We start from the raw sequence: 15,398 nt of genomic DNA on the forward strand, positions 1-15,398 counted from the left end.
TTAATGCAGTTTAAAATTGCAGTTTCAAAGTACTCTGAACGATCCCAAACGAGGCATAGGGGTCTTATCCAGTGAAATGATTGTCATTTTTGACAAGAAAAATAAAAAAAATGCACTTTTAAACCACAACTTCTCGTTTTCCTCTAGCTGTGTGACGAGCCACCGCGACCTCACCTAATTGCGTAATGCCGTGGAAAGGTCACGTGTTACATATATGAAACGCACATTTGCCACCATTTAAACAATAAACTGACACAAAGACATTAATTAGTTTCATTTGACATAAAACAACGTTGGAACGGTCCTCTTTCTCCACACTAGGGCGTAGTTTCGCATAGGTCATCCGTGACCTCTTGACGTGATGACCTATTACGTGAGGTCGCACTGGCATGTCACAGGACCAGAGATAGACGAGAAGTTGTGGTTTAAAAGTGCATATTTTTTATTTTTGTCAAAAATGACAATCGTTTCGCTAGATAAGACCGTTATGCCTCGTTTGAGATCTTTTAAAGTCCTTTGAAACTGCAATTTTAAACTGCATTAAAACGTTAAGTGTTGGGGTCCATTAAAGTCCATTAAAATGAGAAAAATTCTGGAATGTTTTCCTCAAAAAACATAATTTCTTCTCGACTGAACAGAGCAAGACATCAACATTTTGGATGACATGGTGGTGAGAAAAATTAACTGGATTTTTCTTTTTAAGAAAATTGACTAATCCTTTAAGTGCCTTGGAACGCACAGCATTATTCAATGTGGTGACATCATTTCCACTGAAACAGGAAGTCAGTGCGGAACTATCCAGTAGACCCTCCCAATTTTTATAAATAACAAATTGCATTTTGTTTATGGCACAGTCCAGCAAGGCTGCATGACAGCTAGAGAGCACAAGTTTTATAAAAAAAAGTTTAATACTTCAACACGTTTTGAGTGTAGTTTTTTTTATTATTTCTGTACATTCTCACAGACATATACCAAAGACAGCAGGTGCTCTGTGGGAAAGTACATTGTTTGGTAAGTCTTAATGGCTTTTTAAAAATTCTAGAATATGATAAAGCACAGACGATCACACAACAGTTAAACACACATAATGACATGCGCTGCTAAAGACCACAGGAGTGAAGAATATGAGCTACGCATTCATAACATTACAAACATATAGAGCATAGCATTAAAGGTTACATGTGGATTTTATAAACGCCTTCATTTCAGTGCCGATGAAGTGATGGTTTGTCTTTAATTGTGTATTAAATTTTTTTATAATTAATAATTATTAAATAAGAAAATAACACCCTAAAACAACAGAGTTATTAAAAAATAATCATCTTGGGGTACGGGACACACAAGAATTTACATCGCATGTGGACATTTTGGATGTTTGGTTAACATCTTGTAGTACAAAACAGCTTCATGTAGAGGCCTGCATGCCCAACGCACAAACTCAAATTATACAACTTATAGTCTTAAATAATAACAATACGCAATTCTCTTGCACTCGATAACATCTGTACATTTCATGCGTCTTTAGCACGTCGCAATCCAATGACTATTACAAAAGAAACGACTAAATCCTTATCGCATCTTTAAACGTTTCCCTCTGCTGAACCTCCTTTTTCCCAAAAATGTTTTTGAGGTTCCAAAGCAGAGCACGTCTTTGAACTGGAGTGCTAAATTTTGATATGTGCTATATAACTTAATATATCAATGAAGTACAGGCTTAAATATATTTATATTGTCTAGAAATATCTGCAGCAATACATTTGGCCATACTGTATTGGGAAACCTGGTCTTGGCCATTGCACAAAACTGAAGTGAAATGGGAGGGGGGAGAAAGGTGCCATGCAGTGGGTGATGATCCCACTGTGTGGATCATTTTAGGTCACCCTCATCTCCCTGAATGGTTTTCTTGATACGCAGAAGCATGGTGGTGAGCCATTGGTCCAAACGCGAGATGGAGTCAAACTCCTTCACCTAAGAGACACAAAAACAACTGAAACACGCGACGAAACCATGATAGCATTAAATGGATGTTGCTGATGATAAAGGACTTACTGCTTCTGTAAAAGCCTCTGCATTCTGCTCCTCATGAGCCTCCAGAAGTTTCTGTGTGAACAAAACCGTTTTAAGTATATAACAACAAATATTAACTCTTTCCCCGCCATAACGCTTCACTGCCAATGACGAGTTTTTACAGCAATCTATATTTCCGCTATTATCCACTAGGTGGGGCTATTACTCAACTTGTAAAAAATTAAATCATCTACAAATCCAAAAGCAGGAAATACTCGGTGTATGTTTTGAATATTGCTCTGAATCTGATCTCTAACAAAAGTCTTTTACATAAATGCAATTATCTGGGTGATTCTCACGAAACCATTGAAACAGCACGGCACTAATGATTTTAGCTATAAAATGTGTAATATAGTAATATTAAAAAGCCTCAGAATTAACACAATACTGTGTTCTACCTTGCACAATGTGTGATTTCAACATTAGAATTTATAATTTGTCAATTTTATCTCATTTTCTGCTGAAATTCTCATTACCGCAATGCGTCCGGCTGTGTTTGAACATGCGTTATGCTGTAATTTAAACATATTAAAACAAAAATATTTAGAAAAAAATAAATGGATGTTTTGCTAGACTACTTTAGATGACAGAAAAATAATTTACTGAATATTCATGTATAATAATAATGAAGAAAAATTAGGAAAATGATGTGTCCATGCCTGATGTTCTCATCCTCCGCAACACTTTTTGAGAACAGTTTAAGCACACATACAGAATTTTAATAAAGTTTGATTTTGAGTGACCAAGCACATGGACCAGTTACTTCAAGATGGCTACCAGGTAAGATAATTTTTTACAGTTAATTTGAAATATTGTCTTGTCAGAATGCTTACACAACATTTTGATTATCATTACCGCAACAGATGCTTATTAAATGTTAATTTAATTAATAGAAGCATAATACTTTGATTTTAAATGCATGTGCAGAATCTCCAAATTATGTTCTTTCAGGTTTGTCATGTCATTTTGAAAATATGTCAGTGTTAATGTTTTCTGACTGTTGCGGTAATGAGATTTTTTAAGACAAATTTTTTAAATTATGTTACAAAAAGTGTTAAATGATACGTAAAAGTGTTTAAATTAATGTTTCCATTTACTCCAGACTTTGTTTTTCAATGTCTGGTGGGAAAAAAAGTAAATTTAAGCAATTTTTACATTTTCATGCTTGACATTTTTAAAACCAAGTTTTCGTGAGAATCACCCATCTCAGCTTTTTGTCCAACACAGGTTCCCTTATTTGGAAGTCGCCTTCATGTTTTTACAGTAGCCCTAAATAGACAAACGCATTATCTACCCACACTGGACCTTTAAATAACCAAACATGATTTATAAGTCACATGACAAACCTTCAGAAGTTTGCACTCTCTTGAATCCGAGAAGGCTGGAAACATCTCTTCATACTTTGCGATAGCGAGCTACAACAGAAAGAAAAGTCGGTGTCATTTACAGCAGCTCCTCACATCGGTCCAAACATCCAGACCATCCGACTGACCTTTGCGTTTAGCTCATCGACGATAAAGTGACACAATGAAGCTTTGAAGAAATATTCTTTGGCGCTGTATTTCAGCAGGGGGTTGTCCATGGTGTTAGTTCCGACCTGTTTACGGACACAGACAGTCATTTCAGTGTGACTTTGTGACCGTGGGTGAGCAAGTTATGCTGGAACAAGCGTTTTAAAGTCTGCTGAAGATCAACAGATGGTATACCTGCTCATAAATCTCTATTGCCTTCTGGTACTGTTCTAACTGAGCGCTGTATGACGCCACCTTCAGAAGACACTTGTTTGCAGAGCTGTAAATTAAACAAACTGTGTCAAAGCTTAAACCATTATTTAATGTGCAACAAGTAAACTGTCTCGGGAACAAATGGCGCTTTTCCATTGCACAGTACCCCACGGGTCAGGTCGTGCAAGCTCACCTTACTTTGGCAGCGCATGCACGAAGGTAAAGCTAATCTTGTGATAGCAATGATGCTGGCAGTGACGCTTCTCTCAGACCAATCAGTGATCTACAGTGTTTTCATGTCACGTTTTAGTATCAGCTCAGCTCGCTTGGAAACCCAACCGAGGTGGTACTAAAAAATAAAAAGTATGGGGTACTATGTACTGGACCCAGTGGAAAAGCCCCCAAAAGTAAGCTGGGGTACTATGCAATGGAAAAGTGCCAAAAGAGCATAAATGTTGTAAAAAGCAATGGGAGAAATCATAGCTTGAGAAGGTTTACCTGTTCGATTCCTCTCCTTTGTAATAGTCGGCAGCTTGTTCGTAATGTGCGATCGCCTGTAGGTGAACAAACACAGAATAATCATAACCGGCCGAATGATATTCTGTACAACAAAACAATATGCTCATAGCCATCAAACATCAACTATAAAAGCAGTTTAATAAGTATTAAGAGCAGTTTAAAGCATTTACAAGCTAATGAATGAACCTACAAGAGAAAAACACACTTAAAATTGAATATTTTGATTTTAGATACAATTATAAATTAGTGTCGCAGTGTAGGTGATCGATAGGAGCATAAGGGGAAAAAACAATGAAGTCCAAATAAAGACTCAAACAAAGAACAATCCCGCACACTATCTGCTTGCAAAAAACATCAAAATATCTTTATTGGCTTCATCTTCCCCTGCAGGTGTTGATGCCTGATGAAGATCATACCGGTGAAACGTTGCCAATAAAGATATTTTGATACGTTTTTTGCAAGCAGATAATGTATAGGATTTTTCTTTGTTTGCTTTTAGATACAAAAAAAGTGTTTTTGTTTGGTCTTTACATTTTCCCGTCGAACGAAGTTTTATTAACGTAGTTATTATCAGCTTAAGCAAGCAATAACGTGTGAGAGGCTGTGCTGTATTGTAAATAAGTCACAGCTAAATGCCATTGTTTCAAACTGCGACAAAAAGCCTCAAAAGTCAGTGCAACCCCTTCAGTTGTGGTTTATATATACAGCACAACATCGAGTACCTTATTGCTTTTATAAAATAGTTAACACACAATACAAATATTAAGTAAGGAATAATTGACGACGGGCCATTGAATTATAAGAAAATAATGCACACCTAAAGGTGGTAATGCACAGTGTGCATTATTTTCAAAAGGACCGGAGTCAATTATTCTGCTTATACCACAGTTACCACAAACATTGCTCTAGTGACTATTTTTAAGACATTTGACAAGTTAGGTGTGTGTGGTTATCAAAAAATAATGCATACCTGTGGAACATTTCTCAACCAATCAGAATACAGCATTCAACAGACCCGTGGTATCAAGCAAAATAAATATGTATAAATTAGGGCCGGGACTCGATTAAAAAAATTAATCTAATTAATTAGAGGCTTTGTAATTAATTAATCGAAATTAATCACATATAAATATTTGACCTGAGAACATTGAGAAGTTATTTTTTCACATGGATTTTTAGTATACCATGAATAATGACTGAATACATAAGCATAAGCAACAAAATATTGTTTATTTTTGTTCAACCAAGTCGTTGTACTCAGAGTCGGGCTAACGTCCACGCTAGCTGCTATATGTTTTGCATTGAGATGATACTTGAGGCTCGATGTGCTGCGGTGATATGCGAATTCCTTGTTGGATGGCTTACACACAACCATGCTTTTATCGACGCTTCCATCCGTTTGTTTTTTATTTAAAAAATTCCCATCCACGGGGCCAACCAAAGCGATCTTATCAGCTTCTTCGTTCATGTTCACTGTGGTTTGTTGTTGTCTAAAGTCATGATGAACGCTAGTTGGTGCTCCAGTATATTCGGTCTGCTGAAACTCTTCCAATGAGAAATGTTCCGCGGTGCAAAAATAATTGTGATTAATCTTAATTAACGTGTTAAAGTCCCGGCCCTAGTATAAATCTATCTTTCATGACACAAAATCACTAAAAGTCTTCCTTCCGCTGAAAAAAATTGTCCCTGACCGACTTTGAACAGGTCCACGGAGTTTATAAATGAAGGCTGCTCAAGTTTGCATTTTAATCTGGGACTATGATAAGCCATGTCCGGTAAAACAGCCCTATAATGTTTCACATATGTTTATTTTGCTAAGGGCAGTGTTCAAATTGAGGGGGGGCTGGGGTGGTCTCAGCCAGGTTTTTATTTAAATTAAAATGCCACATGAATTTAATATCCTTGTGCTGCGCTGCCACAAAGCGATACTGTCCATTATTTGTCCCAATTTTGCAATTAACTAATCCAAAAGATTTCGGTTTTCTTGAGAAATTGACAGATTGTTAGATTATTCTCAAACTATTATTATTATTTCACATTCATTTGGGAGTAAAAATGGTTAGGGTTCGAGTTAAGGGTAATTTCGGATTCTTTGATTAAAACGTGGATCCAGGACCAACAAAAAAAAAAAGTTGATCAAGGATCACATCTTACTTTTTGAAATCACGGCGACCCTATAATGACGGGGGTTGTCCGGGAGGGGGTTGGCTTGGCTAGGGGACCCCCATAATCTTTGACATAATTCGAACACTAGCTAAGGGTGCTGTGATAAACAGAATCATTAGGTACAGCGTTCATAGTTGTGCTTTATCGTAAATAAAACACAGCTAATGACCAATCAGAATCAAGAACTAAAACTAATATTATTTAACATATTGTGCAGTTTTATACCTATCAGAATCAAGAACTAAAACTAATATTATTTAACATATTGTGCAGTTTTATACCTTCTCAATATCCACCAGCTCTGACTCGTATACCTCTGCGATTGTGATATGATGCTTGGCTGCGATGGTGAATCTTCCCTATAGACAAAACAAAAGAAACATAAAAAAATATTTAATTTTGTATGTAAAACACATACAGCAATGATTTAATATGAATGAATATATGATTGTGGCTGGCTGAGCTCTCAATACAGCAGGGCCCTTACGAAAATGAACCATGTTTTATTGTGGTAAAAGTGTAGTAACCATGCTTTTTTGGTGTATTGATTACTATTAGCAAACCACTAACCATGGTTTAACTATGGTTTTAGAAAACGTTTTCAAAACCATGGTTATTTTCTGGTTACAGTAACCATGGTTCTTTTGGTTTTAACTCTAGTAAAACCATGGTTAATTTTCATGCCCAAGCTTGCTCCTGGAAGGCCGGTGTCCGCAGAGTTTGGCCCTGTCCCAAATGGCCCACTCCATGTGGACTTTCGGTCTCATGGCCTTAAATTGCATGTGCTCGCTTAGTCTACAAGTCCGTAGGGTGTCTCATCTGTCATTTTTACGCTAGGAAGTGTGCTCATCAGCACCCCCTTTGCACCCTTGATGTGGTCTTTGGCGAAGCCCACACTGCACACATTTTACAAACCCAGAATTCCTTGCGAAAGAGCAATCAGACGACAGATGGGAGGAGTTCACACAGATAGGCCACTTCTTTTCATATTTCCGGCGTAACGCTCAAGTCTGTCCCAAAATGCGACTCCGGTGGACTCGAATCAAGGGTCTCTTAGGGTCTGCACTACATGATGTCATCGACTCTAAGGAAGTCCACAAGTCCGGAGTGTGCCATTTGGGACAGGGCCATTATCTGCAACCCTAATTAAACACACCTGGAGCAGCTAAGGCAATTTTGAGCTAAACTCTGCAGGACACCGGTCCTTCAGGACCTAATTTGGGTACCCCAGAATACAGATTTTGGGCAACATCAAGGGATATTTAGGGTTTTTATCATGGAGCAATACTTCAGTGTCTCATTTCTGCACATTCTGTTATACTGCCTGGTGAGAGGATCTGCTATAACAGCTGGTGGAGTCCCGGAGGTCTCGCAGACCGCAAATACAACACTTCCAGATGAAAAAGTACAGAAACCAAACCTGCAAAAGCATCTTACCATATCTGTGTAAATATCAATTGCTGCGTTTAAGCACTTGATAGCCTCTAATCGCAAGCGTTAAAGAGAAGAGGGAGGAGAGAGTTAGCATCATCAATGGCATCATTATTAACCCTACCATCAGTATAATCTGACTAACCTATGCAAAACCAACACAATATTAGGTGCAATGCAATATTCCTCTGTGAGTCTGGCAGTGGCGGCCGGTGACTTCTTTATTTCGAGGGCGCTTGTTGCGGAGTTCGTCACAACATGTATGTAGCCAGTCATGTCTGTGGTTCGTAATTTCAAAATATGCGTTCGGCGCATCGAGTGAACTTATGTGCATCACGTGTCTTGTCAAAATAAGTGCCTGCTGCAGACGCGTCTAAAGGGTTTATGATAAAAGAGACACTCGTCTTTGCCAGATACTCGCATAATCTAGTGCGTAATCAGAGTTTACTGTTAAGGGAGTGTCTTGCGTGTATTTTGTGAACGTGAGCATCTCTTTTATCACAAATGGTTTTGACGCGTGTGCAGAAGGCCCTTATTTTGACAAAACACGCGATTAAAGCAACACTAAAGAGTTTTTGCTCTTTGCTCCCCCTCCAGGTTAGAAGCGTAATTGTTCATTACCACTATCGTAAATATTGCAGCATACCTGGCTCTGATTTGATTGTAGGTCTGCCGTAAAGCAAGTTTTTGTAGTTTTTACTCGAACTACAGGACCACTACCCGACGGTTGGAAACTTCTTTAGTGCGGTTTTGGCTGATAGTGGGCTGCAAAGCGAAAGTGCCATTCACCGTGTTTCAAGTGGATGAACCACTGAAACTTTTTTGGAAACGTTATTTTAAGGTAAAAAAACTCTTTGGTGTTGCTTTAACATGGTTCACATGATGCCACAAACACATATTTTGGAAACACAAGCAACACACGACACTCCAAACACTTTTGAATTTGCGCCCCTTGGATGAGCAGTCACGAGCCGCCACTGGACTCTGGACCACATAACCAGTCATATGGGTATACATGGATATCAGCTGACGTCACTCACTTGTCTTCCGCCATTTTGAGGACCTGAAGTGGTCGCAAAAGAACTAGAAGCTATGCCTTCAATATGCTGTGAGCATATCGCTATTTTAACAACACTAAGAAGGCTCAACACAGCATTTTGCTCGAAGTATCGCCTGTGTTTCTACATGTGAACTCGAGCATTGAGAACATTGTTTGTGAACACAGAGTTAACTAAAAAGAAGGTTTTGAACAACTGACTTTGGATGATTTGGCGTCCGCTCGCCGCCTTCTTCCCAGTCAAGATGTATCGATCTCCAATTGCGACGTAAGGAGGGAGGAGAGTAAAGATTGATATCTCCTAAAGCATAGTTCCATAAAAATGCACGGATAATTCGTTTTTTTGTCGCAAGTGAAAAACAATATTGACCTTCTAGTTAAAAAAGGAGCCTCGTATGAGATTCATTCATTCACATTCGGAAATCGATTATTTACGTCTGGCAGAGATGACGAGCGGACATCATTACAGCCAAAGTCAGTTGTACAAAACCTTTATTTTTAGTAAACTCCGTGTACACAAACAATGTTCTCAATGCTCGCGTTCATGTGTAGAGATCCAGGTAATACTTCGAGCAAAGTTTCATGTTGTGTCGCGCCTTCTTATGTTGTAAAATAGTGGTAGTTCGGTAGCAGCGGAAGAACGCATCAGGGATAGGCATCACACCCTAACCAAGATATATTTTTTTAAAGTAGCGTTTATTTTCATGACAGTCGAGATGCGACATGTTGTCTTTCGTAGCCCTTTACTGTATCCGTAAGAATCATAGACAGTAAAAGATAAGAAATCCGTAAATCGTAGCAAGGTAGCCAATGCTTGTCAATAACCTACTGGTACTCGGTAGGTCCTCAAGATGGCGGCATGACGTAAAAGGTCACATGACTGAAATCCATCTATATTTTGTTATAGTATGCAACAATAATTTTGTGTGGGTCAAAATTATCTTTACATTTCCTACCGTAAATATATAAAAAAAGTATCATCATTAGTAATATGTGTTGCTAAGGTCTTCATTTGGACAACTTTAAAGGCAATTTTCTCAATATTTTGAGAAAAGCCTCAGATTCTGAATATTGAAATAGTTGTATCTCAGACAAATATTGTCCTATCCTAACAAACCTTACATCAATGCTTATTTATTCAGCTGATGTATAAATCAAAATTACAAAATTGAACCTTTATGACTGGTTTTGTGGTCCGAGGTCACATATCACATACAGCATCAGCTCCACTGCTTTCACATTTTTTAAACATCTGCTATAGTTCACAGTCATGTAATCGAGTAGTAGCCTACAACCAGAGATGTATAAAGTACTAGCGACCCAGACTTGAGTAAAAGTACAAGTGCTCTATCAAAAAAGTGACTTGAGTAGACGTTGAAGTGCTCTTTAAGCACAGCACTTAAGTGGAAGTACTAAAGTATTAAACATGCTTTGTACTTAAGTATTGCAAGTAGTTTATTTTAAAATATACTACTCAAGTACTGAAAGTAAAAGTACAAGTATTGTGTAATGTAGTTATTAAAGAAAACAGTCAAAAGTTTGAATATAATATTGTTTATATTATTTCAAATGTTTAAGCTAAAGGACACTTACAATTCCTTTGGCTGTAGCAGGAGTACAAGGACATGAATGTTCAGATAATTCAGATTAATTTAACTGATATGGCGATAGAGAATTCAGAATTAATGAAATATTAGTCGATAAAATGGTAATAGGTAAAGGTACAAGGTGTTTCATTGAATTTAGGTTTCCTTCTTTTGCGCACACTCGCCCTTTCTTGCGCATTCTCTCTCTCTCTGTCTTTCTCGCGCACTTTGGTTCTCTCTTCGCTTCACATTTGTCAACAACCCTGGCTCATATTTGTGAGTGAGAGGTTGGGAGGGGTCGCCCTTTACTATCTCCAATTGGTTCAGACCACCATGTGACCATGATTCGTAACATTTGAGAGTAACGAGTAACTATGCAGCACATAAAAAAAGTATTGGAGTAAAAGTATTAAACTCAAAGAAAAAATGTACTGAAGTAAAAGTGGAAGTAGGAGAAAAAAATAATACTTCAGTAGAGTACAGATACTGTCTTTTAGTACTTAAGTACAGTAGTGAAGTAGTTCTACTTCGTTACTATACATCTCTGCCTACAACACATTGTGTAATTAAAATCAAGAACCCGTTTACATGACAGCACTTAAAAAAATCTGTGACACTGAAGTTGTGAGAATGGTCGTCGTCTCACCTTGTGGATCTGCTTTTTTGAAGGCATTTCCCGCATCAACGTAGCTCGTGGCGGAGTCGTGTTTATTTTGAAGCTGCATGTGAAGTCTTGCCGCCTGACAGAAAGCATTTCCTGCAGCTTTATACAAACACAACAGTACATCAATACATCCCTTACAAACAAAGCTCATTTATTATTCCAGGACGCATTTGACAATAACTTTCATTAAAGGTAAAGTGTGTCCTTCTGCATAATGACAGGGTTTCAAAAAGGTTTCCTGGACACTGCCCTAGTATATATATATTAGTCCCGCCCTAAACTCACCCCGTTTGGAACCTCTGACTCTGTATATTAAAATAATAACCACTGAAATGTCTTGAAATATGCAGTTTTGTTTAATGCGTTGATATGGGTGAATTTCAAATGGCTATTTTGCACCCTCGAAGGGCACTTCAAAATAGGAACCCAAACGAAAAGTCATTACAGATAAAGAGAAAACACTGTCCAGGGCTCCAGACTAACTTTTTTGACTAGGAGCACAGTGGCCCCCAACTGAAAATTTTAGTGGCGCAACCAGAAAATTTAGGGGCACACACCATACTACTTTCCACTGTACTACTAATAAATACTTTGATGATTACAATGAAAATTACAGAAATTACAATGTGCTGTTTAAAATTCAGTGTCACATTTTATTGTGCACTTTTGAAGATGCAACATAGAAGGTACACTGACATTTTTTATTAAAAAGTATGGTATAATTAAAACTATATCCCCCTCCACACATTAGCCACTTACAGTGACCATTCCCTATCCTTGTCACACTCATTGGCCAGCCACAGATTCCAGATTCATTGATGCGTCCCTTTCATGTTTAACGTGTAAAAAAAAGGTCAAATTTACTGGTCGCACACTCTCAAATTTTGGGGGCAGTCTGGAGCCCTGCTGTCTGACAGTCTGATGTTTTTCATTGCTTCATTTGCCAAGTGTATTTTAACTCTTTCCCCGCCAGCGTTTAAAAAAAAAAAAGCTGCCAGCCAGCGCCAGCATTCCGGGAGGGAAGCGTTTTCTCTTAATTGACGAGTTAACTTGTCAATGGCGGGGAAAGAGTTAAATGACCACAACTTCCTGAGGGTTTACACAACAAGAGCTTTGCTCTTCCAAGTGATTATGTCATAGGGATGTTTACTTCTGATTGGCATTCACCCATAATATTGTACCGATTCATATTTTTAAATTACCTTTGGTGTGCAAGTGTGTATTAGTACATGTTAACGATATGCGAACGATACAAACCCCAAAGTAAACGATGACGCAAGTTATCGTCTCCAACGTAAATCTCTTTTCTTGGACTACAACAAACACACGGATTGTAGGCAATGGTTTACTTCCTGGTATTGGTGATGTAGTAAAGACCGACATTATCATAATTCCTCCCACTTCGGACTCAAAGCCTGTAAAAAGCCCGGGATACACTGCACGATTATTGGCTGCCCCAGATGAAAGATTGCCATCGTGAAACAATCGTCGCGATTTCTGTGATCGTGGCTCTTTATCGGTGGTCCTATGTCGTACAATAAGAGAGGTTCAAAGACGTCCGTTTTCCCGGTCTTGCGTCCAAAGATAGCCTACGATAGATTTCTGACAGTGTCAGAAATTTAGCATGATCACCGCACAGTGTGTTTGCTGCTACGACATGCGCGGTGTTATTTGTTTACCACGAGCGCATGCTAGTGACGTTGTGCTAAAGTGTGACGCAGCCGCCAAAGCTTCCGTGTCGTCATCATCGTACAGTCTACATGCCTGTAGTACCCGAGTTTAAACGGTCCATGTCGCACAGTGTGATAAGGTATGATCTTATAGGAGGGCAAAAATCCTGCAGTCTAGTTAACTCCTGTTAGCAACCGAATCTTTCAAACATCGAAAGGAGCGTCACATTTCCTGCTGACGTCAAAGGTATTCAGGCCAATCACAACATACAGATTAGCTGGCCAATCGGGGACACAGAGCTTTTCAAATCCGTGCGTTTCAGGAAGAGAGTGAAATCTGGAGCTACAAAAATGTAAGGTATGTGGAAAATAATGTGTTTTTTAACCATAAACCACGTGAACACATTGTATTATACCAAATAAACAAAATAACGTTGTTTTTAGCAATAAAATAGGTGCTCTTTAAGATCAGTTTGGTCGATGGGTAAAACAGGAAGTTAATCCCACGCTGAAATTGGTTTAATGTATGTGGGTCAATATGTGTGACGTTTAATTTACATCAAATCAATGTTTTTGACTTCAGTTCGATTTGCATATTTGACCTGTATTTCATGTCAATGTTTGATGTCAATTCGATGTCTTTTCAACATCAACTGCCCACTGGGTTTTGTGTTATTCTTGAAGTACATACCACTCCAGTTTTTAGCCATTTTGAACATGTTGGCCGCTCTGGCGTACATCTCACACGCCTCTTCCACTTTCTGATTTCCCCTGAAAGATGTGAAAACATTTAGTTAGGTCTTCTATTTATATTCAAAATGATAATTATTGTGCATCCTTGTTTACATAGTGCTACATATTATCAACGTTTTAATATCACACTAATGCTGCAAAATATAATGTTTGCATAAAGTTGATATCTTTTGGCAGATGACACTGGCGTATATAAGATATTGTGTTAAATTATGAACACTTTTTAGCTGGTGTTTCACAGAAAAGTCCCAACGGAGTCCTGTTGGTCTATTTTATTGGGTCAGTGTCTCATGTAATTTTAATCAAACCTATTTACATACATTTTATTTTGCAGCATACTAAGTCAGATAAAGATTGACTAATAAGCTGTTGAAAATTAATTGTAATGCAAGCATAATGCAGTAATGTTTTTCAATTACTTCCTTATAAATGTTTATAATGTTAAATTCAAATTAAAAGTGGGATTTTCTGATTTTCATCCAGCTGTTGGATGCAACAGGGAATTTACTGACATACTCATAAGAAATTGTTCATGTTTAAGAATTATTGACTGCATGCATTACACGTGGATTTTACCAAAGAGGCATAAAATAAGATTTAAACAAGACAAGCCGGTGTAAATACCGCAGCGCTCCTGCGCCACTAATGCACCAAACACCCTTTCACAGATCCAACACCATAACATAAGATAGAAAAAATAGTATTTAACTAGTATAACCTTATTTACAGATATCTAAACAACTAACCAATGCAATACGATTTCATTAAGACATGTTTATATATAGGCCGTGTCTATGGTATAATGCGCAAATCGGCCTGTCACAGTTTGGGTCCGGACAGCAAATAAGTGCTTTCTGTTTATGAATTGGAAGGACGACATGGAAAATCTAAAAATTAAGTTTGCAATATTTTATCTTGCTGAATTGTTTAATATAAAAGCATTAGCATTGATCAAATAAACAAGACAAAATCTTACCCAAACATTCCTCCTAAAAAGGAGCCCGATGACTTCACTTTCTTATCAGCTTCAGCCATAAGTTGAATCGCCTCTTTTTCCTTTCCTGAAGTGTCCATTTTTATAGCGATAAATGAAGCAAAAGCTCACTAAATTATATATTTCGTTTATTTGATCGCTTCTCTCGCCGTTTATCACTATGGCAGCGGGATTACTGTCAGACGGTTTATTAAGCGTAGGCGTTCGCAACGCTCACGCAATGCATTATGGGATTTGGAGTTTATAGGCCGCGCTGGGACAAGCGCTTTTCAGAGAAATCAGAAACAAATAAACTACAACTCCCATATATACACAAACACAAAACCTCTTACGTAAAACTGCTATGTTTACATTGCAAGAGCATTAAAATTATTATATTTGGAAAATAATGAACAATATATTATACAGTTATTTATTGTATTAGGAAAGTACCATATACAGTAAACAAAATGGGCCCTTTGTAAACCAAACCTGTCACATTTTATGAATGATTTCAAATTGTACAGTACCCTTTTGGAAAAAGTAAAAAACAAAAAAGCTCTGAAAACATGTCATATTTTAAAAAAAATCTCTCTCTTCTTTCTTCTCTGGTATCATATGTGACTAATACCTCATGTTCATGTGGCATTGAACAAAATGTGCTTTATAGCCTACTTGATGTTGTTATTCAATAAAAAAAGCATTGAAATGATTATGATTTTGAATGGATTAAGCTGATCCGTGTTATCTGCCTTTTAAATTATGTCACAATAATGACAGAAAATGTA

At 37.7% G+C, this 15,398-nt stretch overlaps 1 protein-coding gene across 2 annotated transcripts; it reads right to left on the bottom strand.

Moving 5' to 3' along the window:
* Positions 1-1,260: 1,260 nt before the first annotated feature.
* On the bottom strand, positions 1,261-14,830 carry napbb (N-ethylmaleimide-sensitive factor attachment protein, beta b). Of its 2 annotated transcripts, XM_065256351.2 has the most exons (11): positions 14,614-14,830; positions 13,576-13,655; positions 11,197-11,313; positions 7,914-7,960; positions 6,758-6,835; positions 4,290-4,345; positions 3,774-3,858; positions 3,560-3,664; positions 3,414-3,482; positions 2,050-2,100; positions 1,261-1,968 (listed from the first exon to the last, which is right to left on the bottom strand). In XM_065256351.2, exons 1-11 carry the CDS (start codon positions 14,709-14,711, stop codon positions 1,867-1,869), a joined length of 888 nt encoding a protein of 295 aa, XP_065112423.1. In that variant the 5' UTR covers positions 14,712-14,830; the 3' UTR covers positions 1,261-1,866. The 2 variants fall into 2 exon arrangements, with proteins under 2 accessions (XP_065112423.1, XP_065112424.1); XM_065256352.1 differs by lacking the exon at positions 7,914-7,960 and having other exon boundaries at positions 14,614-14,673.
* Between the last annotated feature and the right edge of the window lie 568 nt (positions 14,831-15,398).

Source organism: Paramisgurnus dabryanus, chromosome 12 (genome assembly GCF_030506205.2).
Source record: "Paramisgurnus dabryanus chromosome 12, PD_genome_1.1, whole genome shotgun sequence".
Classification (NCBI taxonomy): Eukaryota; Metazoa; Chordata; class Actinopteri; order Cypriniformes; family Cobitidae; genus Paramisgurnus; species Paramisgurnus dabryanus.